At 54.1% G+C, this 25,498-nt stretch overlaps 2 protein-coding genes across 3 annotated transcripts in view; one reads left to right on the top strand and one right to left on the bottom strand.

Moving 5' to 3' along the window:
* The window catches only part of KIAA1614 (KIAA1614 ortholog), a 29,160-nt gene extending 13,861 nt beyond the window's left edge, over window positions 1–15,299 (top strand). Inside the window, exons 5-10 of the mRNA XM_045189073.3 lie at window positions 1,502–3,084; window positions 4,857–4,983; window positions 6,682–6,934; window positions 10,076–10,203; window positions 10,941–11,125; window positions 14,090–15,299. Of these exons, the coding sequence (XP_045045008.2) occupies window positions 1,502–3,084; window positions 4,857–4,983; window positions 6,682–6,934; window positions 10,076–10,203; window positions 10,941–11,125; window positions 14,090–14,283 (2,470 nt within the window). The 3' untranslated portion in view covers window positions 14,284–15,299. The remainder of the gene's footprint in view (window positions 1–1,501; window positions 3,085–4,856; window positions 4,984–6,681; window positions 6,935–10,075; window positions 10,204–10,940; window positions 11,126–14,089) is intronic.
* A 4,456-nt stretch (window positions 15,300–19,755) lies between these two features.
* STX6 (syntaxin 6) overlaps window positions 19,756–25,498 on the bottom strand; it is a 31,489-nt gene continuing 25,746 nt past the window's right edge. The window contains exon 8 of one of the 2 annotated variants that reach the window (XM_045189061.3): window positions 19,756–20,120. In XM_045189061.3, the coding sequence (XP_045044996.1) occupies window positions 20,110–20,120 (11 nt within the window). In that variant the 3' untranslated portion in view covers window positions 19,756–20,109. Of the gene's footprint in view, window positions 20,121–21,955; window positions 25,447–25,498 lie in introns of those variants that run through there. The other variant, XM_045189067.2, reaches the window with a different exon arrangement.

The following is a 25,498-nucleotide window of genomic DNA, read 5'->3' as shown; positions in this document are numbered from 1 at the left end:
TGTCCCAGCTCCGCTGGCGGAGGCCTCTGGGTTTCAATGCTTGAGCTGAAGGTACCTAATGTGATTAAGCTCTCCTTCAGTTCTCCTTTTGGAACAAAAAAAAATGTTATTTCTACCTTGGCATGAATTCCGGGATGGCTCAATTCACCACCTTGCACATAAAAGTTAAGGTCTGTGATGGCACTGGTGGGACCTGGACTCCCTTTTTAGGTGGGGAATGTACTGTTTTTAAAGCTGGGCCTTTTCTTCCCTCCCCAGAAAGTACAGCCCACATCCCATCAGCACAGCCGGGCATTGCCCTCCAGGGCCTGCAGAGGGGTCGGTGTGTCTGAGCCAGGTGCACACCTCCCAGCAGCCTTCCCTCACTGGGTGGGCCTGGTGGGCCTGGCAGCCCCGGCCTCCTGCCTGTGCAGTGGTGCAGGGCTCTACTCCGTGGGCTCCTCTTCTTTCTCGGGGCATGAGGTGATGCCATAACTCTATCTAAAGCCTTCCTTTTCCCTGGAGCCCCAAGTGGACAGAGACCCCACCAGAGTGACTCTCCCACAGCCCCTTCCTCAGGTGCTGACAGGCCACAGCGGCTCAGGTACAGGTGGAGTCCTCAGGGAGGGAGAAGTATGGCTCTCACTCACATGGCCTCTGATGGAAGATGGCTTATGGGCCTGGGCCCATTTGCAGAGTGGCCTGAAAGGCAGGTGACTTGGCTCCAGGGGCCAGGTTGATCTGTGTGTGGGTGTTTTCTTGAGCTGAGCAGGACTTGACTGTCAGGCCCAGGGTCTCCCAGAGCAAAGGCTGATGACAGAACGTGGAGACCTTTTCCAAGCACAGTAATTCTCATCCCTGATTTTCAGGATGATGGTGTGCCTGAGGGGCTGGGGAGGGGCAGGTACAAGGCAGGGGTGTGGGGACAGACAAGACGCAGCACCCAGAGCATCCGTGTCACACTGTCTCAATTGCCCTCCAGGGCCTGCAGAGGGGTCGGTGTGTCTGAGCCCTCTAAGGGTCTGGGTCTAAGCAAGATAATAAGGAACCCAGAGCAGGAGCAAGAACTCCCCCCTTCGAATCCCACACGGTGTCTGCAGAGACTTAAAGCACACGCTTCCCATTACACCTTTATAGCAAATAGAGTATTGCAACAATTTGTCACTACCAGATGCCACAACAGAATGCCCATGTCCTCTTCTGTACATGCACACGCGTGGTCATGCACACACACGCGTGAGGACTTTGGTGTCATCTTTTTGTATAATCCTGAGTTTAATAATTTTTCATCTTAGCTCAGGCCCAGCTGGAAACAGAGGGAAAAGCACAACGAAGAAGGTCCTGTTGATTTTGTTTTAGCACTGATTTTGTTCAGCATCAGGATGGGCTAGAAGCTAATCTGGTTTGCCTGGCTCCCCAGGGACCTAATTTGGGGTAGCTTTGGGGTTGTAGTCACCACGGAATACCCCAGGGTACCTTCTCCTCACTTCTGCCTGTGACCTCTCTCCCGTCTCCCTATCAGGGATGGCGCGAGGAGCCCAGCCCTGGACCGGAGCCTGCCCTTTGCCTGCAGAGACAACCTCCAGAACGGAAGCACGAGCGACTCCTCCAGCGGGGAGTCCAGCAGCGGGCAGTGGCCGAAACGGGGCCCCTCCCCCTCCCACGTCCGCTTTGAGGACGAATCCACCCGAGACGCCGAGTCCCGCTACCTGGACCGGCTGCAGCAGCGCCAGCGCCAGGGGCTGAGCCCCATGCTGCAGATGGCAGACCAAGGCCCCCTGCGCTCCAAGCCCGAACTCGCCGACTACATCGCCGGGGGCGTCCGGCGTAGGGACGCCGGAGAAGAGGCTCTGCACTGGCTTGTGGGCCACCTGGATCGGAGGGCCTTCCCGTCGCCACCGCCCACTCGGGGCAGTGAGAGGAAGTGTGGAGCTTGCGGCAGCTGCATTGAGGACCGACGCCCTGCCCTGGGGAAGGCAGCCCCAGACCCCAGGGTCCCCCAGGAGCGTGAGGCTGCCTCTGGGCTGGAGGGCTTGTGGGCAGAGCCCCTTAGCTCTCAGGGCCTGAGCGCCCCCCTCGGGCTCCTCCCCGCTCAACAAGGCCTCCGCACAGAACGGATCCTGGAGACACACATCGGAGGCTCTGCGTGCCCCGAGGAGGCGGACTCCGCCCTGGACAGCACCGACAACTCGGACAGCTGCAGGACCGACAGCGAGGACGCTGGCACCTCTCAGCCAGGCAGGGCCCACAGCCCGGCCCACGGCAGCTGCCCCCGGCTGCGCAGCTCCAGGCCTGGAGGAGGCCACTGGTGCTTCCGGAAGGCTGAGACAGAGGCACATGGGAGCCCTCAGGCCCCACACTCGCAGCCTGGGGTTGATCTCCTGGAGGTTTCAGATGAAGTGAAAGAAGTCAGAGGACACACGCCTGAGGGGACTCTGTTCCCCAGAGAAGACCCTTTCTCCAAGCCTCTTGTGCAGGGACCTGAGAGGGCCTCCCTGGGGTCCCTAGGGCACCCCGGACCAGAACTGGGAAATCCCTGGGCTCACCCTGTGGATTCCGGGGCTCTGTGCAGGACTGCTTATGCCACAGCCTCCTTTGTGAAGCTGGCATCCTCGGGGCCAGACAGACAAGAGCCGGGGATGGAAAGCGATGAGTCTTGGAAAACTGTCTCCCTGCAACAGAACCATGCAGAGCCCTTGGCCCCATACCAGGCCCCACACCAGGCCTCAAGCCAGTCCCAGCAACCAACCGCTTCCCTTTCCCCGGAAGGCTGGGTGCCAACTCCTCCTCCTTCCAGGAAAACCACCTCACCTGGGTCTCACAGGAAAGCACCCCGTAGGCCAGGTGACCGGGGAGCACCTGTGGAGCCCCAGCTGCCCCCTTTGGGAAGTGTAGTTCCCAGTACCTGTGAGTTCCCCACCCCGCAGACCCAGCCCTGCAGCCCCCATGCCAGGCACTCACTGCTGGCCCTCTCCACCACCAACTGCACAAGTGGCAAGCCTGGGGGGCTGCAGGAGCTTGGGGGAGGTGCCACCCTGGAAGGCAGGGAGGAGAAGGGCATTGGCAGCCAGGAGCCAGAGGCAGCCCTGGAGAACTGCAGAGATGGTAAGAGACTGCCCTGGTCTAGGTCATCCCTAGAACTGAGGCCCCTGGCCAAGTCTGTGGCCTCACACACCCTTCTCTTATCACTCATCTTCAAAAGACATAGCTACACACCATTCCCAGAAGCCCCTTGGAGCCCCCCAGATCAAGGGCAGGTGTCAGGAAGCTGGTGGGGCTTGGGGGCTGGGTACAGGGTTCAACATCAGCCTGGAGGTGGGTTAGCCAACTCTGCCCCGAGGAGGCAGAGTGGGGCAGTGGTGCTGATTCCTCTGACTTCTGGGAGCCCTGGGGGTTGTATAGCAGCTCCAAGCTGTGTGGCTCCCAGAGGCCTGAGCTGCAAGGGAGTTTCGCCATACATAGAGCAGGGAGAAGCAGCAGCTCCAGGATCTACCATTTCCTTAGAGCAGTAAATGCCCAAATGCCCCTTTAACGTCTTTATTTCAGTCATTCACTCACTCACTCATTCATTCAGTATTGACTAAGCACCTGGTACACGCCAGGCACCATACTATACACCTGTGAGGAGTGAATGTGCAAGTGAATTAATTCAGCAGGAGGCCTGCCCTTGAGACCTTCTTGTAGGAGCTTTGCCTGCAGGTCACCACCTCCACAGACATGCTGTCCAGAGGACACAGTGACCAGCAGGTGAAGCTCTCACAAGGGGTGCTGGGGTTGCTCTTTGGCACCTGAGCCCTCCTGGACTCCTAGCCCTGCTGGGCAGGATGGTGTGTTTCAGCAGGCAAAGGTTATAGGATCTCACCTCCATCCTTGGATGGGGTCCTCATATTGTGGGCAAACCCCAGGCATCAGCAGCCTTACCTCTGATCCTTGATGTGGTAAACTGAGGTGAGCAGCTCAGCCACTCACTTTTAGGCAGAAGAAACAGGCCCACTCCACACGGCCTGCTTTAATGTGCCCGCGTCCCTGGCAGCCCTGGGGCTGGGCTGGCTCTGGAGGGACCCAGGGCTAGGAAACAGTGGAGGAGGAGAGGGCAGACGGACCACAGGCCACACTGAGCTTACTGAGGATGTGGATGCCAAGACTGTGCCTGCCCCATGTGCTGACTGCCCCCTCCACTGCTCACACACATGTTTTCCCTCTCCCTTGCTCACATGAACCTCAAGGAAGCAGGCTCCACCCTCAGCTCCCGCCACCCGTGCTAAGGTGTGGTTTCCTTCCCTGGTGGGCTCTAGGCTGGCTGCTGGCTGCCCCTAACCACTTCCTGTGGGGCTTCTATTCTGAGAGCGGCTGACCTTTCTGGGCAGCCTGACCTTCACCGCTTTGGGGCCTGTAGCAGAGGCCCAGGTGGGGCTCCTCTTCTCATTAGCCAGGAGGTCCTGGGCTTGTCACTTACCCCTCTGCCCTGGGGCTCCTTCACTGTAACCCGAGGGTAATAGATGAAACTGTCTCCTAGGAACCCATGACAAAATCTCCAGGGAGGGTTTCATCCATTGCCTAGCATATCACAAAGGCCCCAGGAATGCAAAAATTTCCCCTGCTCCCAACTATGTCTCATGAGATAGGAGGGACGTGACTTGTCACAAGCAGCCCTTCATTTAACATTTAATTAATCATCTGTGTACCAGGGGCAGTGCTGGAGTAACAGCAGTAAGGAGCACCCTGTCCCCTCTTCTGGGATCTCACCACAGCCTCCACTGCTCTCAGGGCATCTCTCCAGCTTCCTCTGGCTCTCCTGCCTCTGGGTTGGCAATGTCCCCTCCTTGTGGGGATGGGTCTGTTGCAGGAGGGCTCCAGAACTTTTCTCGCCTCTGCAGGTGCTGGCACCATCAGCTCCACAGGCGTCACCCTTTCCCTGACCTTAGAGGAGCCAGAGTCCAGCCAGGAGCCAGCAGGAGGCCTGCAGAGGACAGAGTTGAGTTCCGAGGGCCATGTGTCATCCCGGTGAGTGATGAGCAAGAGTGAGCCCTGACCATAGGAGGTGGAGGTCTGGGCATGCTAAGTGAAGAAAGAGCCCCCTGGAGTGGTAGCATGACTCACTTCACTCCCCCAGGCCCTTGGAAGTCTCCATATTTACGACCAAGCCTGGCACCCCAGTGCTCCTCCCCGTCACTTCCAGTCCAACATACTTCATTATTCATTCACAGAACATTCACCGAACAGCCTTAGCTCCAGGTGCCATGCTGGGCCCAGCTGGCCAGCCAGTCCCAACCCTCAGGGGCCCCAGGATGGGTCAGTCTGTCTGAGAGGAGACTGGCTCCTGGCTCCGGGCTGGGAGACAACCCGGCTCTGAGGAAACAGCCCAGCGTTCACATTTCCATTCTTTCTGTAGCGCACCGTCTGAGTTCTTGCTCTGGGGCCTTGAAGCCTTGGTGAGCCAATCCTCTAGCCGGGACCTCTTCCTTGCTGTGCACCATTCCTGGTGACATGTGCCCCAAGGCTTCACATGCCCCAGAAAGCCAGGTCTCCATCCCCAGCCCTGTGTGCTCCCAGAACCGCAGACCTGTGCATCCAGTCCCCCCTGACATGGCCACCAGGGTGTCTGAGAGCCCAGCGCAATTCTCTTCCACTCCGACCAAAGCCACTTCCCCCACGTGGGTCCTCCTCCCAGCGAGCACACCCCCGCCTGCCCCACAGTGCTGCCCCCAGATCCGGGGGTCCTCTTGGCTGCGCCCTCTTCCGTCTTTCCGACTCCAAACCCCTGGCCGGTCCTCTCCAGCTGTATTGCGTTTCTCCTGATCTAAGCTGCCTTACTTCTTTCTGTGCAACTCAAATAGCCCTGTTGCTCTCCGCCTTCCTTCGTGCCCCCTCCCCCTTCAGGTCCTTCTCCACACAGTAACCAAAGGTAGCTTTGGAAAACTGTAATTAAAGGCTGCCATTTCTCCTGCCTGAAACCCCTCATGGTTTTTCCTTTCACTTGGAATAGAATTCAGGCCTCCTCCCTCGATTTATGTGCTCAGCGTCACCTGGCCCCGGCCTGCCTGTCTGACCTCCCCCGGTGCCTCTTTCCCCTTGTTCCAATGTCCCAGTCCTAACCACCTGGCCCCGCTCTGTTCTCCAACCCACCGAGCCCTTCCTGCCCTTGAGCTTTGTTGCCAGTGTTTCTCCTCCCTGGAACTCTCACCTCTGGGCTCGGTGGGACTGACTTCTTGCCTTTCAACTCTCAGCTTAAATATCATCTTCTCCAAGAGGCCTTCCCTGGCCGTCCTGTCACTACCTGCTTCACCCTGCTCAGCAGTCGCTGCTGGTTTCTCTCCTGTGTTTCCTGGTCTGCTGTTTATTAAGCACCTGAGAGTAAGGACTTTGTCTGTCTGTTACTGCTTACCTAGGTCATTTGCCCCATGTCCCAGTGCCTAGGAGAGGCCTAGGAGAGGTTCTTAAGACAGTGAATGAACGAGTGATTGGGTAAACCTGCAGTTGACTGTGACATCGAGGGTCTCGTGTGAGCTGTGCTCCCTAAAAGCTCCCCAAGCAGAGTACCCCGCAGAAGCCCACTCGGCCTTTTTCTCTGCAGCCTGGCTGTCTCTTCCTCCACAAGGTGCTGGTGCTGGTCCACCTGGGGCCCACAGGACCCTGAGGTGCAGTCTGCCCCTGCCTCCCCTGGCCCTCACCCCCTACCTCATGTCCACCCTTGCATTTCAGAGCATTACCGGGGGTCAGTGCAGGACCGGGCCCACCCTCAGCTGCCCCTTCTGACAGGAACAAGAAAACCAGCAGCAGCATCGCCACCCTGGGCCTGAAAAAGTTCTTCTTGGCCCTGGGCCAGGGCTCACGGCCCAAGTTGGGCAAGTCCCGCAGCTACAGTGTGGAGCAGCTGCAGCCCCCTGCGCCTGGCCCGGCTTCACACAGCACCCCCAAAGTGAAGAGAGCCCCATCGTTACAGTCCCTGCGTCTGGTGAGTCCTGAGTGCCCAGGCAAAGACTGTGTGAGGCCAGTGGTGGGGTAGCCACCATTGGAATGAAAGGTGAAAGGAGAAATGAAGTGCTGAGGAGGCAGCCCAAGGAGGCCAAGGTGGGAAAGGGGAGGCTCCTGGCCTCCCACAGTTGATCACAGTGGGGGTAGCAGCATTCCACACTTCCATTCCTCCCCCCAGCTGCCTGGCCTGGGCTCATCCTAGACTCCTCCCTCTCCCCCTCCCTCAACTCTGCTACCTCTGCCAAGACCTGGAGTCTACTGCCTGGTTGTTCCAGAACCTTCTTCATGGCCACAGTGCCTCTTAGTCTAGCACAAATCGCCTCACACCTGGATAACCTCCAGACCTTCTGACTGGCTTCCAGAGTGGTCCTTCTGACATGCAAATCTGGCCTTGCCATTCCCTTGCTTAACAGAGGCCATTGGTCCCTTATCACCCTCAGGACATTGCTGCAGGGTTTCTGTGATCTGACTGCTTTCATCTCTCACCGCTCTCCTTCTAACGCTCAATTCCAGTTGTCCTTGACCTTGAAATTCTGTAATGAAGGCCACACACTGTCTAACTTTGAACTTTCCTGTGACATGTGCCTCCCACCTTCTCTACCTGCTAACGTCTGCTCATCCGCGGACACTTCAGCCATTGCCTCCTCCAGGAAACCGCTCCCTACGCTCCTTGGGCTGAGCTCGGGCAGTTGGGGGTCGGGGGTGGGCACCCTCTGCTCCGTGTTTCCAACTCACCCTGGCCTCCCCTCCTGGCTGGAATTTGCACGTAGTATTTTAATTGACTTTTGTTTATCTCCTCCCACTGCAGTGTGACCTTTTTGAGGGAGCACCACTTGATCTTTACATCCCCAATAGTTAGCGCAATGGCGAGTGCAGTAGACATAATGCACCGTGAATGAGTGCGCGCATGGATGCAGGCAGCCCTGCTGAGCTCTCTCCCCACATGCTGGAGGATGAACCAACAGCAGCTTGCTGATGCTCAGCTAGGTTTCTAGAACCTTCTATTCCAGGCGTTTCCCTGCACTATTCCAGGCATTTCCAGGTGTTATGTGTGTTCTTCTAGTCCCTGTTCCTTTCCCTGGGCAGAAGGAAGCAAGTGATTGTGGTTCGGGGTATTGGAGCCTTTCCTTTTCAGGCTGAATGAAAATTCCATTTCAGTCTAATACCAAGAACACTACCTGGAATGCGGTCGGCGCTTAAAAGTATTTGCTGGATGCCCCTGACCAAGTGGCTCACTTGGTTGGAGTGTCATCCTGTTTACCAAAAGGTCATGGGTTCAATCAGGGCACATACCTAGACTGCAGGTTTACTCCCCGGTTGGGGCGCATACAGGAGGCAACTGATTGATGTTTCTCTCTTTCTCTCTCTCTCTCTCATCATTAAACATATCCTCAGATGAGGATTTAATAAAAAGTATTTGCTGGATGAATGAGTGGAAGGCAAAGAAACAGAAGCAGGTCAGCCACAAGTTGGGAAGAGGAGCCTGGAGTCACTGCACTCCGGGCTTACTTTCCCCAGACAGTTACACTGGCCCCTGCGCGTCTGAGCCAGGGTGCCTGGTGTGTTGCCCTCAGAGCTCTGGTCTCTGCCAGCCCCCAAGGGAAGTGACAACAACGCCAGTGTGGTAGAGGTGCTGTGGGCAACGTAAGCGTAAGCCGAGTGGGTGAGGATAGAAAGTGAGCTGGCAAGAAAGGGTGGGAGCAAGTGTGGGGCAGGCTGAGCAGTAGAAATAAAGAACTGGGAAAAGAAGACAAAAGAAGAATCTGTCTCACCCAAAAATATTTGTGACTTCGCTCAGGGTGAATGACTTCCTGTTAGACTGTTGTGCCGCTGAGTGTGTGGGGTGGGAGGGTGGGTGGCTGCTGCAGCAGCTTGTTTTCCACTGTGCCCTCCTGAGTGGGCAGCAGCCCTGTTCTCACACCCAGTTGTGCCGGCTGCTCCCACATCCTCCATTGGCTGTGGCTTTTTACATTTGAACCTACATCTGGAAGGCTGTCCTCCGCAGGGAACTCCTCCCTGGCCTTTAGGTCTGAGTTAAACATGACTTCTCCCAGGAAGCCTTCTCAACCTCTGATACAAATCAGCACCCACCCCCTACCCGCCACTTGTTTCTGGATAATATGCCTTATTTCTCCAGAGCATGGATTCCAAGTGTCCATAATACATTTTGTAGTATTTGCTTAAAAGTCTGCTTCTCTCTGCCTCTGTCTCTACCATTCCCACCCTCACCTTCAGAATGGCCTCCTCATTGGGTCAGTTTCTAGAACACAGATCAGATCTTGTCACTCCTCTGGTGAACATCACTCAGGGGCTCCTCAGCAGGCCATGTAAGGTCGCTCCAGGGCTGGCCCCTTGCTCCAGCCCATCTCTCATCACCTCTGCAGCCTAGCCACCCAGCCCATGAGTGTGATCCCGCGCCTACCCTGCTTTCTCTCATCTCTCCATGTCTTTGCACCTGCTGTTTCTTCTGCCCGGAGCACCCTACTTCTGTCTTCATCTGGAGAGTTTGTGCTTCCAGCCTCACTCGGGGCTCAGCTCCTCTAGTGTCCCTGGAGTCTCTTTCTGCTTCCCTGCACATCGTCCGTGCCTTCAGCAGAGCACCTACAACTGCGTTTAAGGCTTCTGACTTCTCTGCTGCCCGCTTCTCAAGGGGGGGGGGGTGATACACACTCCTCAAGGGACTTTGGTCTGTTCCATCTTTTTAGTCACAATGGTTTAAGGTGCACACTTAGATAAAAAATTTTAAATGTAACTGATCATAAAAGGGATACAAAAGAATCACAAAACAATATTTAAGATTTTAACTCTAAAATTGTGTTTCTTATTCTTAATTATAATTTGCTTTCACTTTTTTCTTACCAAGAAAATCAGATTTTCTTAACACGTGAGATAATTAGTGTTATAGCACTAAGTTTTTATTTCAGCATAACCCCCCACACAACTTGAAACTTCAGATCACCTGTGTAAGCCCAATTACTTGAGTAAATTATGGTGATTCCTGTTGAGCACTTTGAAATAATGACAAAAACTGCTATGTTACTTTGAGAAAGGGTTCATGGTTGGGGTCAAGTCTGTCAACTCCTTGCCAGGTTGACCTGCAATATTGGCTCTTTACCACTAGGTGTCACCCTCTCACCAACATCGGAAAGCTGCCTCCTTTCAGAATCTCCATTCTCTGCTGAGTGGCAAGGTGGACAGGTCCAGCCTGTACCTGATAGGGGAGCCAGGGGACCACAGTGAATCTGGCAGGTAAGAGTGAGCAAGTGGGCAAGTGCTTTGGAGGACAAACTCAGAATGGACGATGATGCCATAAGTTGAACTCCTTGTCTCAGCAGCAGGGCCCTGAATGGGATCCCATTAGGAGAAAGGGAGGCCAACTCTCTGAGCCTCAGGTGCCATAGAAGTTGCGGAGCCTGCACTTCATCGCTCATGTCCTGTGCGATAGAGCTCTGCGAAGGTGTGCAGTGCTGGAAGGATGGTTTGATTCCTCCATCCCTCTGCTGTCTGATGACATCTTGAAAACAGAATGTTGAGAGAGCTAAAGACCAAATTAAAGACCCAGAGACAGAGACCCCAAAAAGGGCACTTGACCTGTGACCCTGCCTGGAGAAGCCCCACCCTCTCTGATGGTCTCCATTAGAGAATCCTCTCTTACCTGGAGCTCCATGGAGGGACTTCAGGGTGCCTGTTAACTCCTGGAAATTTTATATAAAATTGTATCTTCTTCAGGGTCTCAGAGAAGTCTCTGCACCCGAAAAGATGGAAAACTATGCTCTTGACCTGGGGGCCTCCCGGTTTAGCAGTGGGCTCTGAGCAGCTTCCGGTGGCTGTGGGAACACACCAGGCTCAGCCCTGGCAAGCTCTTTAGCTGGAGCCCCAGCCTTCAGTGGTGCTGTGGAGAGGCCCCAGCCATCTTTACACCAACAAGGGGCTGGAGCCCAGTGCCGCCCACTCTTTGCCCTCACTCTGTCTCTGTCCCCTTGCAGGCTAGCCAAGGCCCCGCCCCGGCGTGCTCTCAGTGTGGAGGATGTGAGTGCCCCCAGCCTGGCCCGCACAGTGGGCCGCGTGGTGGAAGTGTTCCCAGACGGCACAAGCCAGCTGCAGCTACAGCGCTCCCCAGAGGGCACTTTTGGCTTCTGTGTGGCCTCTGGGAACGGGCGCCGGGACTCAGGTAGACTCCCTGTGCTTTCTGGGCTCCACAGCCTGGGGACCTTAGCAAACTGCAATGTGCCTTTCGGCTGTGATCAGAGGCTTTTTTCTGGTCTTTGGCAGAGCAGTGGAGCTCTGGACTCAGGGAGCCTCTTATCAAAAGGACTGGAGTTCTCCCTGCGTGGGCTCTTTCTGAAGAGTCAAGGAATGGGGCTGCTGGAGGGGGTATCTCTTGGCAGGCTTGACCCCACTGTCCCTCTGCTGTCTGCTGGCATTCTTGAAACCAGAATCTCAAAGGCGAACTTTTCACTGGGGAGCCAGAGGGAGATTGTTTGTGCTTGCAGGTTCTGAGAGGAGATCCCTTTGATGTGGCTGAGGTGTTTAAACGGTTCCCTCCTCCAGTCGCTGAGTGTGTCTGGGCGTGTGTCTGGGCACGTGGTGTGTGTCTGCCTGTCTATGCGTCCAGGTCCCTCCCTGGGGGCTGGCTCCTGAGGGTTATGTTCACATGCGCCCTGTCTCCCAGACCCTGGGAGAGAAGAGCATTCAACAATGTACAGAGAAAAGTGCCTGGCGCTTTTCCCTTTCCCCTTCAGAAAGAGAATGTATTGGGGGAGCAGAGCTCCAGACGGGGACCCACATGATCCGCATCATATCAGTGTGAGATCACACACAACCGTGCATGTACTCTGCCCCCCATCCTCCTCGAAAGTCCCTTCAGGCCCCTTTGCAGGTAGTGCGCACCCCTCCCCCGTCACCCGTCATGGAGTTCTGATGGGCAGAGGCCTGTAATCACCAAGGGCTCCTTGCGCTCTGCCCTGGCCAGCTCCCCCGAGCTCCCCTCACCTGGGTTGGTGAGAGCTCTCCCTTGTCCTGCCCAGGTGGTGTCCTGCCCCTGCAGCTGGCTATTGAATGTCACGGAGATCCCTGTGCATGCATGACAAGGCTGGTGCGGTGCCTCCTTGCCACAGGCCATCCTCTAGCAGCCAGGAGTCCCTTTTCCTGGGCCTCAGAGGGGCTGTGAGCTGGGGTTGGCTCGCGTTCCTCGCTAAAACGTCAGGACACTGGTGCTAACGTGCTGCCCATCACACCCGACTGAACACGAGCATGAGACAGCCCCTACTACAACATCGAGATCACACACCCTTACCAAAGGCCGTGTCCGGCGGACAGTAAATGCCTACAAAAGCAGTCTCACTGTCACACTTTTGTCATGACTTTCGGTTGTGAAACCCACCTGAGTCTCCCCCAAATGGCTGGCATGACATCAGGGTCTGGTCTGGCTGCATTCTTTGGGTTTCTCATCACTCCCCACCTCACATCGTGCAGTAGAGCAGCCATTTCTGTAGGCTCCACCCCTCCCTGCCCTACCTGCCTTTTTCCAACATGTAGACAGGCAGGCCAGCAGTTCAAACAACAGGCAGAAGAGGTGACAGACAGGGTGAGGGCTGCCAGAGAAGCCTGTGCAGTGGAGATGGCAGCTGTCCCTTGTCGGGAGGGAGGTGCCCATGCAGGAAAGGCTCAGGGTGGCTGAGAAGCACCTAAAGGGAGTTCCACAACTCCGACCAGGGTCAGGGAACATGCCAAAAGATTGGATTTGCTAAACCTACAGCTAAAAAGTTTCAAGTGCCTTGGAGGAGATTTCAGTGCACATTGAAAACCAAATTTCAGTGGATGGGCTCTGAAAAGCTTGACCATTGGGGCCAGAAGCTGGGCTGGGTGGACCAGAGAGATGACTTCCCACTGATCCCAGATGTGTCAAATGGCTTCAAGTCAGAGACTGAGGAACGGGACAAGATGCCCTTTTGAGTGAGTCCCTTCTAAGGAAGCTGATTCTAGGAAGAGGAGGTGGGGAGTGATGCACGGCGTTCAGTAAGGAGGGAGCCAGTCAGCTGAGCCGGCTGGGAAGCAGGGAGGGCGTTGAGGTGGCGCTAAGCTGCCCCTGTGAATTCTGCAGGTGTTGTCAGCCACACAAGCTGCCCCCTGCAGTCCTCCTGCACCCTGCGTTCCCTCAGCCTTCCCCGGAAGAGCCTGCTCCTCCTCCAGTCTCTCAGGTGGAGGCAGCTGAAGGGGGTTGGAAGGTTTTGAGCAGAAGTTGCTGTGAGAGGGGCTCCCTCCACCATACTCTCCCACACTGCGGCGCCAGGAGAGGCCAGGGACACGCAGCCTAGCCAGCCCTGAGGCCCCAGTCAGACCCGGGAAAGGAGGAGAAGCAGGTTCTCCCCAGGCTCACTTCACAGACTCTGAACAGTCATACTGGCCAGGCAGGGCCTCTCAGGGGTGGTGAGTGGATGAGGGGGTGGGGGGAAGATGGGGTGTGTGAAGAAGGGGAAAGTGACACACAGGGCTTTAAATATGAGGGTAAGATTTTTATGTTTCTGGGCTTTTGCCCAGAGAACCCCGAATTCAAAATGAGGAACCGTGTGTCAGGAAGACTGAGGCCAGGGCCTGCACTAGGCAATGCCGTGAAGCAAATCAGGCATGGCTGGGACCTCAGCTACTTCAGTGGTGCCTTCCCTCCACCCCCCACTCCAGCGACTTGAAGGCAGCAGTGAATCTTGTTTGTGAGAGCCACCTAGCACAGTGCCGGGCACACTGTAGGTCTTTTTCTTAATTTTTAAACATTATTTTCCTCCCTATTCTACAATCAGAGCTCATCTCAGAAAAAGCTAAGATTAGCTCATTCACACTGGGGGTATATATGAATAATTAGAGCTGAAAGCGTTATTTGCACTGGGGGCATTTTAAAGCAGGAAATAGAGATATGAAATTATACCACGGAGGTGGGCACACCATATCTATGTATAAAGCCAGCTGTGGTTTTGAGTGGTGATAATGAGGGTGTGTGTGTGCACGTGTGTATAGAAGTGCCCTGTATGAGCACTGCCTTCCCACAAATAGCCTCCCCGCAAACAGCACCCCCTGGTCAGCATGCCAGAGCTGCATGTGTCTGATTTCACTTGTTAAAATCTCCTGTTTTCCTTTGCAGGCTTCTACGTGCAGGAGATGGCCGACGCGAGCACGGCCAAGCTGTACTCGGGGCTGCTGGGGGTCGGGGATGAGATCCTCGAGGTGAACGGGGCCAAGGTTGCCGGGCTGGGACTGGCTCACATTAAGGAGCTCCTGGCCCATGCAGAGAACTTGTCACTCCGTGTGCTGAGGCAGAGGCCTGTCCCACGATGACCCAGAGGTGCTTTGGTCCTCACAATGAACCACCCCAGGGGGGATGACTGGGAATGCACAAAGCTGCTTGGAAGGGGAGGGTGACATGGAATGCCCTCGGCTGTGGCCAGGCTTCTCTGATTGACCACCGAGGGAGAGGGAAGGAACCTATTTGTATATTTTGTTTAAGGATGTAATTTATGCAGAACAAGGAAAAGATGGGTGCCTGTGCCCCAGGTGGTGTTAGTAGCTTCCTGCCCCTTTGTTGGCAGGGGGAGGAGAGTGTTTCCTCGAGTCATTCGGTGGGTCCCTGAGCATCGCCTCACCTCCAGGTCCCATCCTGCTCCTTGGCAAGGGTTCCTGTGCCTCCCACACTACAGAGCCAAAGAAAGTGCTGGGCCACATTGGCCCGCAACCTGCCTTTTTCAGTCTTGTTCCTCCCAGCTCCCATGCCACACCTTGGCGCTTTTTCCAGAAATGGGCAAAGTGTCCCAGGGAAACACCTTGCAGCCATTGACCACATATTCCAAACCAAAAACTGAAACATGTGGTCTGGTGCGAGAACATCTGGGAGATGTTATCTGGTAACCAGAATACTAAGAATTTTTTGTGATCCATAAGGTTGAAGGAAAAAAATGAAACAGAGACCAATTTCAGGCAAGTGCAGCTACAGCTAGTGAGACAGAGCAGCTCCGTCCCCCTGCCCTGCCCTCTGCCCTACCCAGATCGAGGCTGCAGCAACCGGAGCCTGGCCATGAGGTTGTCATCCTTCTGTTGAGCTTGGACACTCCATGCAGCTAGTGCCAGGCTGTCCCCAGCCACAGCTCTCTGCCCAGACTCCCTGACAGCAGCTGTGGCTAGGCCAACAGGCCACGGGGATGGGCTGTCCCACCTGGTCGCTTCCCCTCTGTAGGTCGGAACAGAGACCTAAAGGGTTAGGACTCTGGGAATGGATGGCCATGTGTCAGTTTTAATTTATTAAAAAGCAAATCTGGAGGGGAAAAAGGAAAAATAACAATAAAAATTAAAAAATAAAAAAAAGCAAATCTGAAGCTTCTATCTTGAGTTTCATGTATTTTGGTCTGGGTACTTGCTTGCTCGCTTGATCTCCACTAGCCATAGGCAGGGGCCTGGGGTGGGAGCAAAGAGGGGAGGTACAGACACAGGGGTGGGCTGTGTTGGGCATGCCAGAGGGGAAGGCGGGTTGGCACCCGGTGTTGGGGTGACAGGGTGGATGCAGATGCCTCCAGGGCCAGTCCTTGGGCTGGGAGAGGAGCCCTGGGCAAGGTGTGTTTATGAGCAGGAGATGGAATGAAGCTAAAAAACGTCTTTAAAAAAAGCGGGACCTTGAATCGGTGCAACTGGGGCATGAAGTGGGCAGCTCAGGGCTGTTTTAGAACATGGCTGGGTGTGGGCTATGGTTAAAAACAAGCACAGCCTTCAGCAGAATTGGGTTAAAATGAGAGTTAAGCAGCTTTCAGGGAGCAAAGTCACTGAAGGAGGCACGTGGCCTCAGGGAAAGGTGGTGAGGGGATGGGACAGCCATCCTGTGGGGTGCGAGTGTTCTCCCATTCTAGGGTGTTATCCACAAGAGCCAGTGAAACTGCCCACGGCATGGCAGGATGGGGAGGCTGGGCGCACCTGGGCTGGGAGATGAGGGGATTACGTGAGGGCTGTAGCAGTGAGCAGAGGGGCCAAGGGAACAAATACTTGGGACTTCAGGGTGTGAAGAAGGCACTGGGATACCTCACAGACCAACCCAGGACCTCCGAAGTGTGGAAATGGACCCATAGCAGGAACCTGAGGCATGGGGAAACCCTGGTGACTCCTGTACCGCAGTTCCTTGCCTTGAGATGTTGACTCAAGAGGATGTCTACCTTCCCAAAGGGACTCTGTGGTTAACAGCACCCAAATTCACAATCAGAGCCTAGCAGCCATTGTTTACAGAGATCCCTCGGGCACACTGCACACCCTTCGAGCCACACTAAGGAGACAAGCCTTCTGCAGCGTGTTCCGGAATTCTGAGCCACGCCTTATAACGATGTTCCTGGAATCACATTTCAACCAATGGGCTGACCTGACCCACCCACTCAGAACTGCAGAGCAGTAACCTATTTGCATCTTTATGGACCAATCAGAGCAGCTCTATAATGACCAATAGGAACACATGATTTTGACCAATCAGGACAGTGCTATTTGGACCACTCAGACTGTGCAAACTTGGATCCCCTATTTGCATAGAAATGGACCATTCAGAGACTAGGGCGGGGCTTTCTATAAAAGGCGGCCTCCAGCGTGTCTCGGCGGAGCCATTTTGGTTTTTACTGGGGCGTTAGTTTTCCTCGTTTGCTTACTGTTCCATGTAAGGTTTCTCCTCTTTCTGCGCGCCTGTCCGCCTTAGAATAGTAGCAGCAAACTTTTGTTGACAGAGTTCATGAAACGTTGGAGAAATTTCACGCTGAAAAAGCTTCTGAGGGTAAAAGGCTCCTCTGTGCTCTTTGTGAGGTAAAGAAAACTTGCCTTTCCAGCCCCAGCAGGGAAGAAATGGAAGGAAATAGGGCCTTGGGTCTGGGGCAAGACAGTGAAAGGTCTCAGGAGTTCTGAGCATTCTGCATCTATTATCTCCCAGGTTGGGGCCAGGCTCTTGACGCATCTTATTTTCCTTAAAGTAGTCCTGCCAGGGGTGTCCTGTTTATTGTTTTCATTTATGCAGATGGAGAACCAAGATCAGCAACAGTAACGGGGCGCTCAGGCCTGGCCCCTCCCATGCAGAGCCCGCTCTTCCGACTGCAGCCCCGCCCCCCCTCCCGTCCCAGAAAACCCTTGTTAGAAGGCATGGGCGGGGGGCGTTCTGGCCTGGGAGGTAGACGTGCCTTGCTCTCATTTCAGTGAGGCAGAGGCGCTCTTTCCTTGGGGTAAAGCCATGCCAGGGCGCTGTCTTAGATAGGTGTGAAGGACTTTGGTTCCTCCAGATGGCCTTCTGACCGTCCCGTTTCTGCCGCGTAGGGTCCAGCCCTGTATCCCCTACAGGACCATCAGAACCCGCACTTAGAACTAGGAGGCCGGCCACGTGCCCGGCAGGAGCTCAGCTTGGTGAGAAGGACCGGCCCTACCTGAAGCCGCCAGAACCTAGGAGAGGCGCTGAACCGCTACGGCCAGGCCAGGTGTGTGCGGCAAGAGAAGCTGGCACCTGGCGCGCGTGGGGTAAGGAGCCTGGGGGCGGGAGGCTTACGAGGAGGTGCGCCCACGCAGGGTTTCGTAAAATGGGGGGAGCTCACGAGAAGGAGAAGAGAAGGGACGACGTTCAGGCACGGAAAATGAGCGTCACATGCAAAGGTCACGTGCAAAGGTGTGGCTGTTTCCTGTCTCACCCGTGCCCCCACCCCGCCGCAGTTTAATGTGTCCAGACCTCGATTCACAGGAGGCACGTTAAGTGCCACTAACTTTGGCCTCATACAAGTGAATATCCTTAGGGTGACGCCAAGTTCAGAAGCCGAGCGGTCCTGGGCAGGCCGCGCCCCCGCCAACACCTGTTTCAACTTGTTTTCAGGGGCCTCTCCTCCACAGGCAGGCGGGTCCTGCTCCAGGTGCCGGGCGGGGGCGGGGGCGGGGAGGCGAGGCGAGTCCCGGGCCAGTTACTGTGCGCCCGCTCCCGCCCCCGCGCACTTCGAGGGGCGACTTGGCTCCGATGCAGGTGCTTGGCCACTCCCTCCCTCGCCTCCCCCGGATCTCTGTCCGCCAGGACGGCGGTGCAGGGGGAGCGCGCGCTCTGGGCCTGGGTTCTTGGGGGTGGGGGTTAGGTTTACACCCCCACCCCACCCTATACTTCGGCTGGGATGTCTCGAGAGGCTGGGATGAAGACATCCTGACTTTGCCCTCCAGGATCCACATGGGGAGGGAGGGCCAGGGGGCAGAGTGTTTCTAAACTGTAGGCATAACCCACTTGTAGGTCACAGGAGCTGTCTTTTGTGGGTCAAGAGCAGCATTTAAAAAAAAAAAATTTAGTGCCTCCCACAAGTTAAGAGTAGGTTTTGTTGGGAAATGCTTCTTTCAGGTGTGTGTCCTGAGTTGTAATTTAGTGATGTTAATGGCCCTGCTCTGGAGGGCAGTAAAGAATTCACCCTGGGTGCTAAGAGGGTGGAGTGGGAAGGGGTGGGATAGCGGGGGTTGGGGAGAGCCTGGTCTCTCCATCCCTGGGGTGGGTCATGAGCTGCCTGCTGGTAGCTACCAAAACCTTCCCAGGCCTGGTGGCTGGTCACTGTGCCTGGCCCCTGGGAAAGAGGCATCCTTGACCTTACATCCCTGTCAGCAAGGGGAAGCCCCTATGCCAGGGTGGAGTGCAATAGGACTGGACTTCCTGATTCTCCAAACTGGCCTCCAGGCAGTAGGATTCCCACATGGGTATTTATTGTCCAGAGCTTGGGTTGTTGGTTCCCTGATCCGGGCATCACCTATCCATCTGCTTAGCTTATTCGTTGCCTTTGCTGGAATGCCTTCCCCTTGTCCACCCATGAGCCCCCTGGCTGCTTTCAAAAATATTAGAGGTGCCTGCCCTGACATCTTCGTGCTGACTTTGGCTCCTTCTAGTTCCTATAGACACTGGTATCAAGGGGTCTTTATTGTGGTTCTTTTAACATAGAATTGTTGTTTTATCCTGCACCAAACTTACCTGGCAACAACTGGACCTCCCTGGTGCCCAATCCATTTCCCACCCAAATCCCCAGGCTGGTTCTGGAGCTATTCAAAAGGCCCTGCTGTCATTAGACACCCCCTCCACCTCACCACCCCCCTTCTGATCCTCTGTGAAGTTTCCGTCTTTCTTACAGAGCCAGAGCACCTGCTTAGAAATGGCAGCAGCCTTCATTGGCAAGAAGCTGTGCCCAGCTCTCTCAGGCTGTGGATTTGACCAGGTCGGAGTGCTGGGCCCAGAGGAGAGGGTTGCTGGGATTGGCTCTGATATCTGCCCATAGAGCCAGACCTTAACAGCTGCCCTGCCAGGCCTGGAGGGTATCTGGGGCTCTCCCATGGATGCCAGGCTGCCTGCTGGGCCTGCCTTTGTCTTACCCTTCTGCATTCTGGGCTCAGGCCCCAACTCACAGTGTGGAACTGCCCTTAGGGATCTGGCCCAGTGCCAGGCAATGGGGAGAGGCCTGTCCTGCCCTTGGGCAGCCAGCAGCCCCAGGTGGAGGCAGCTACAGCTATGGAAAGAGACAAACCAGTGTGCCAAGGGCTGCAGAGGAAGCCCCAGACAGGTGGTCCCACTCCACCTGGTGAGCAGAAAATCTTCCTGGAAGAGCCAGCCACAGGCTTAGCAGCCTCCATCCTGCTCTGGTGTTCTCTCAGGGGCAAGGAGTGTTAGAGGCCTGGGAGCTCACAGCAGCGTGCAGACGCCGCAACCTTCACTCGTCCTGCACAACTGCGACCGAGTCTCCAGGCCTTTCTGAGTGTGTGTAATGAGTTTGACTCACTTTCGCATACATCTCCAGCCTCATAAACAAAAGCTCCAACATACAGGGCTGGACAAAAGTAGAGTTACAGTTGCACTGTGATATTCTTTTGCGTTAATAAAGCTATTGTAACAATCATAACCTGCATCCTTTTCCCTTACGAACAACTGTAAACCTACTTTTGCCCACCCCTGTGTTTTATTGTCAAGACTGACCAGCCTGAGGTCCTTGACCAGATATCCTGATCTCCACTCTGGGCTTACAGGATTTGAGATGTGATTAGGTCCGTGGCAACTGGTGTTTGTGCTTCATCTTGGACACTGCTGGAGTTCGGTGCTTTAATCCACTGTGGACTTGTATCACAGCTCTTCTCATGCCTCTTCCTCTCCTTAGCTTTCCTTCACCATTTCTCTGGTTAGAAAGACGGCTTAGTAAGATACCTGCTTGCCACCACTGAAATCTGAATGGTGTCTTTTTTTCTGTTAAGGGATGCAGTGTAATGGTCCAGTCAGACTTGGGTTCCAGTTCTACCACTTACTAGTTGTACCCTTGGGCATATTTCTTAATTGCTCCATGCCTCTGTCTTCAGGTGTAAAATGGGCCTCATGGGGTTGTGAGAATTACACCCAGAGTTTTGCTCCCCATCAGGTCCCTAATCCCTTGGTGAAAGGCCTGCCTGGCACATCAGGTCAAATGTTGGCCAGAAGGACTGGTGTTTTGTAATGAGATACAAAATTTGAGAAATTTGCTCCTGGAAGAGTTGAAGGCCCCTCCCAAAGGCTGGCCAATCTTAATGCGAACTTTTGTGAGTGGAGACAGAAAGCATTTAATGGTGTGCATAGAGAGGGGGGAGGGAGGGAAGGGAGGAAACACCACTATGGAGGTCAGGTTTGGGACTATACGGCCAAGTCCAAGGTGGCTTCCGGGGCTCGTCATCCCCACTCTGAGAGGTACACTGGTGGGCCCTTTTCACTTAGGCTCTGCCTGTGCCTGCCCCAAACAGGAGCCGCTGCTAAGGTTCTGGGTGTCAGCTCCATGGTAGGAGGGGCCCTCCTGCTCCCAGACAGCTGAGACCCTGGAGACCAAGGATCAAGGGTTACTGGTTTCACTGGGGCAGCAAACATGTTGTGGCCCCGGGGACGGGTCTCCCTTTCCTGTGTTCCACTTTGCCTCCAGTCTTGCCTTTTCACCTTTCTCCTGTGAGATTTATGTAGGACTTGCAGCCAGTGGGGACCTTCTGAATGACAGCCACACAGCAGAGCCATGAGTGGAGCTAAGGTGTTTGCAGATTCAGTTGCTCCCCATGTCCACACCACAGTCCACACTTCCCTGTGGGGTGCAGGGCGGTGATGTGCTTTCAGGAGGGGATGCATATAGCCATTTCCTCCTTCTGAATCTCTTCCTCCTCAAGTATGAACTATGACCCTCAGAATAAGCACACATTCCTTTAGCGAGGCTCTTCAGTATGCTGATTTGCCTTTTCCCCTCCCAAGCGGGTTATTACCACATTAGGGGAAATCAGACCCAGGACTTGGGACGCACGGAGGTGCCAATTTCTGTGCCAGGCACTGCGGCACAGTAAGTGGCTCTGCCTCTCACCAGCTGTGTGACCTTGAGTTAGTTACTTGTGTCCCAGTTTCCTCCTCATGAGATTTGATGAGGAAAGATCATCACACTTTCATACAGCCATTTTTAAGTATTATGCATGTTCATCTAAAGTACTTAGAACAGTGCCTGGCATGTCAATGAAGGTGCCCAATTAATGAGTGAGGATGACCATGGCCAATGGATTGCAGATCCCTGCCCCTAGGGAGCGTATGTAGCCTCTTAACATCGTCTTGCACAGGACTAAGGGCAGACACTTCCAGCTACAGACTTGAGTGGCCAGTGTCATTTGTTGACACTTCAGTGGGGGGGGGGGGGGAATAAAGGACTCACTTCCTTTTGTGTTCTAGTCTCTCTGTCCCCCCAGAGTCTTAGTCCCAGCTGAAACTCTGTGCCGTGTAATATCCTGAGTATACAGTATGGTTATTTGGGGACTTAATCCACGTAACCAGCTCAGTCAGAGAGAGCGCAGTTTAGTGTTCAGCTCTCTAGCAGCCACAGACGTGCCCGCCCCAGGTGTACGCTCATGTCCATGCTTAGTACTGGGCGCAAGGCAGGGGGAAGCCACGTTTAGGTATGAAGAGAATAAAAACAGAAACCAACCAACAAACTTTAAAGAAAACAACCTAAGACAAAGCTCATGGTCTCTCCATTTCTCTTTAATACTGAAGAGTATTCTTTATACAGTTGTAACATGATTTCAAGAGCAGAAGAAAAAAACATTGCTGATAGACTTTGGGTGTAAAAATATCACTTTAAAGGACAGCTAGCTGAAGTTTCATTTCACATGAGTATTTAAAAACCTTTTTCCAGTTTATAGTGTCATCAAATTTTGTTTAATGTCAGGACCACAATGAACGCTGTGGGAGACGCTTTATTTTGCAGGGATCGCTCACTGCAGTCTGAACCCCACAAATCTGCAGCAGTGGTTCTCAAACTGGAGTGGGCTCAGAATCTCCTGGGGGGCTTGTGAGACACAGCCTGCTGGCCCCACCCCCTCTGGGAGCCTGCAGGTCAGGTGGGCCTGATAATCTGAATTTCTAACAAGGTCCATGGGGATGCTGCTGCCGCTGGTCCTACACTTGGAGACCCACTGTGTAGAGAAGCAAGACCTATCTACCCCAGGCGAGGGCTGTAAACTTCTGACACCAGGGCTCTGGCAATCTGCTGGGGGTTGGGGGACAAAGGGAAGCACCGTCTGGCAATCACCCAGGCATTTTCACTTCTAATCCTTGTTCTCACTTACTTAGTTTGTACCTTCTAGTTATTTAAAAAGAAATGGTATAAGGTTATTTATTCTTGGAAGAAAAATATGACAGTTTAGTCCCGCTGAGCATTGCCATGTAGTACACATTCTATGCTTAATTTCTAATAACAAATGAGCCAGTAATATATTTCCACTTAAGAAAAATGAATCCATAATCATTTATAGCTTGCTTTCTTTGGCCCTTCCCTGGTTTCCAGGCTGCCCCTCCCACTGGGCATTCTCCCAGCGTGGGCCAGTTAGAATGTAGTAACATGGCATTTCCCATACAAGCAGGTCCAATGGCTTATTGGGGACACCTGGCTGGCCTTTCCTTACCCCACACGGACGACAGGGCACACTATTTTTCTGATGACCAGGACGTCTGCCTCTCCCAGAAGAGACCTTATTTGCAGGGCTGAAACTGCCATTCAGTAGTGGGTCTCACCTAAACCTACTTTCTGCAGAGCAGGAAAGAACCACCTTGAACTTGGTCCCACCCCGAGGCTGATAGCCTGGCTGGAGAGGAGCACCGGCTGCCACCAGGGCCAGGAAAGCTGTGGTCGGAGAACAACAAAGCTGGGTGGTTTTATGTCTGACGACTCAGAAATAACCAAATGGCTCTGGGTTTGAACTCTCATAACCTTAAAAAAGAAATGGTAAAACACACTTCCTCACAAGGACTTGGCTGCAGCTGGCAAACCCAGTCCGTGAACTGTTCTCTGTGCAAAAGCAGAGCAGCAGGGTAGGTTATTGGCAATCTAAATGCAGGCACGGCCTCAAGGAAGGGCAAAGGTTAGGCCAGAAGGAAAACCGCACCAACGCCAGATCTTATGTCACAGGGAAACAAGTTATTTTTCTTTCTTCCTCACTTCCCCAAATATCTGAATCAGTAAAGACAGAGACTGTAATGCAGAGAACTCCCAAATATGTGTAGATGGCAGCAACATAACCACGGTGCCTCTCACTTTCAGAGCTCTGGTGTTTGTCCAACAGCAAAAGGCATCAAACAGCTGGGGTGACCACGACAAGTTACTACCAGCTGCCCTTAAGTCATGTTGCTGAGGCCAGCTTGTCCCAGAATATGAGGGCCCCTGGGCCAAGTTCAGGGTGCAGTGCATCAAATGACTCCTGTGTCAGTTGGAGGAGCTGCTCCTGTTTCGTCTTTAAAACAACGAGACTGAACTAAGTGATCAAGTTCACTGAGTTTACTACTATCAGAGACATGAACCCCAGAAGTCAGCTGGTCTGGAGCGTCAGCCCCAGCACCAGGAGGGCCACAGCAGGGCTGTTCTCTGCTCTCTTGGTTTCTGGACTTGACCCCAGACAGCAGTTTCCCAGGGACCATTATCAAGTAAGCACAGTGGGAGTGACAGTGGAGGTAGGCCAGGCCTTTGGAGAACGGGGCCTCCTTTTGAGCATAAGCATGTTTTGTGAAGTCTGGGGGCTGGGTAAGGGCAGCTGGCCATTGCGGAAGACCACCTGCTGTTACCATGCCAGGCAGGTGACACAGCTGCCTTCACCGGGAAGTGGAGGCCTTGGGAGGAGCCTCTTACGGCCTCACAGGGCCTTCGGACGGAGCACTCCTGGAGAGCCACCCTTGGTAAGGGAAGGCGCAGAGGGGCCAGGGGGCCCCCCCGGCCTGCAAATCTTTTGGTTTCACCATCTCTTCTGCTCATGATGAACAAAGAGCACTCTTCAAGGGGAAAAAAAAATCTTAAAATATCTGGGAGGGAAAGAAATGGCAGCAAGAGAAAGACAGGAGGGAGGATTAAAGAAGTACGTCCCATAGTTAGAGCTTCAGCTTTCCAGACAGTCTGAATTTTGTTGTTTACAAATCCGTCCCGCCATTTACAAGGCAAAGCCACACAGTCCAAAGTCCACAGAGTGGAAAAGCAATTCATTTCTATCACTCAGGTTTTAGATCTTCCAGTGCTATGAATTCTCTGGAAAGCTCACAGTCCCACTTTTCAGCCAGGAAAATTACCAAGAGCAGAATCCTGGCTCTGCCGCCTTCACGTACAGAAGGTGCAGCCCTCAAAAGAGACAGATTTCTCTTGGAGTTAGACTGGATTTCTCTTCACAGCCCTAATCTCACGAGGTGAGAAGGAGGGGAAGTTGCCAAGTTGTTGGCTCCCAAACCCATCAGTCTGTTTAACTCTGGCTAAAAGCAGAGAATGATGGGCAAGTCACCAAGTTTCTCCCCCTTGGGCTCAGGCGTGAAGATCCTGCAACACAACTGCCACACTGTAGCGGCACACGGGGCAGTGGGACTGTTCACACAAAGACCAGGTCAGATGTTCAACTGGAAACCAAGGGTGTTTGACTTGTGCAGTTGGGTCCCACCCTGGCAGACTCCGTGGTTCAGTGCTCGCTCTACCTCCAAGTCAGTTGGTTAGTGACGTGTCCTTCCGGTAAACGTAAATGGAGTTCTTTCTCTGTTACCCATCTCATTCTGCAGTTTTTTAGGTGATGGATATGGGCTGAGGTGTGAAGACTGAAGGAGGAAAGGAGCCCAGCTCTGCTACAGGATGTGATTTGAGCATCCTAAGCCTAGCTGAAGCCCCTGGCTTGTCCTCTTCCGTCACCAATTTGGACGCTGAGTGGAGGCCTTTCAAATGACCTCGTCTGTAGTGACAGCCCAGTCTGGGTACAATAGGCTCAGACTCAGGCTCAAGCCAGTGGGGCTGGGAGTGCTGTCTGGGGCAGAGCCAGAATACCTGAAGAGGTGGCTGCCAAAGAACGGTTCCTTTGCATGTGGACCGCAGTGGTCCTACGGGGGATTGCGTCTAGTGCTCGTATTTTCAGTAAATGTTCTCTTTCTGAGTATTTCTCTATTCAGCTTCCACCCATGAGGCTGGTCTACAACAGTCACTGTTTAGCCAACACCTGAAATCAATGGAGTGGGCACGTCAATTCTAAATATATCCAAACGTTGAGT

Source organism: Desmodus rotundus, chromosome 12 (assembly GCF_022682495.2).
Source record: "Desmodus rotundus isolate HL8 chromosome 12, HLdesRot8A.1, whole genome shotgun sequence".
NCBI lineage: Eukaryota > Metazoa > Chordata > Mammalia > Chiroptera > Phyllostomidae > Desmodus > Desmodus rotundus.
The sequence above is the reverse complement of the archived record's forward strand: the minus strand, read 5'-3'. Positions and strand labels throughout refer to the sequence as shown.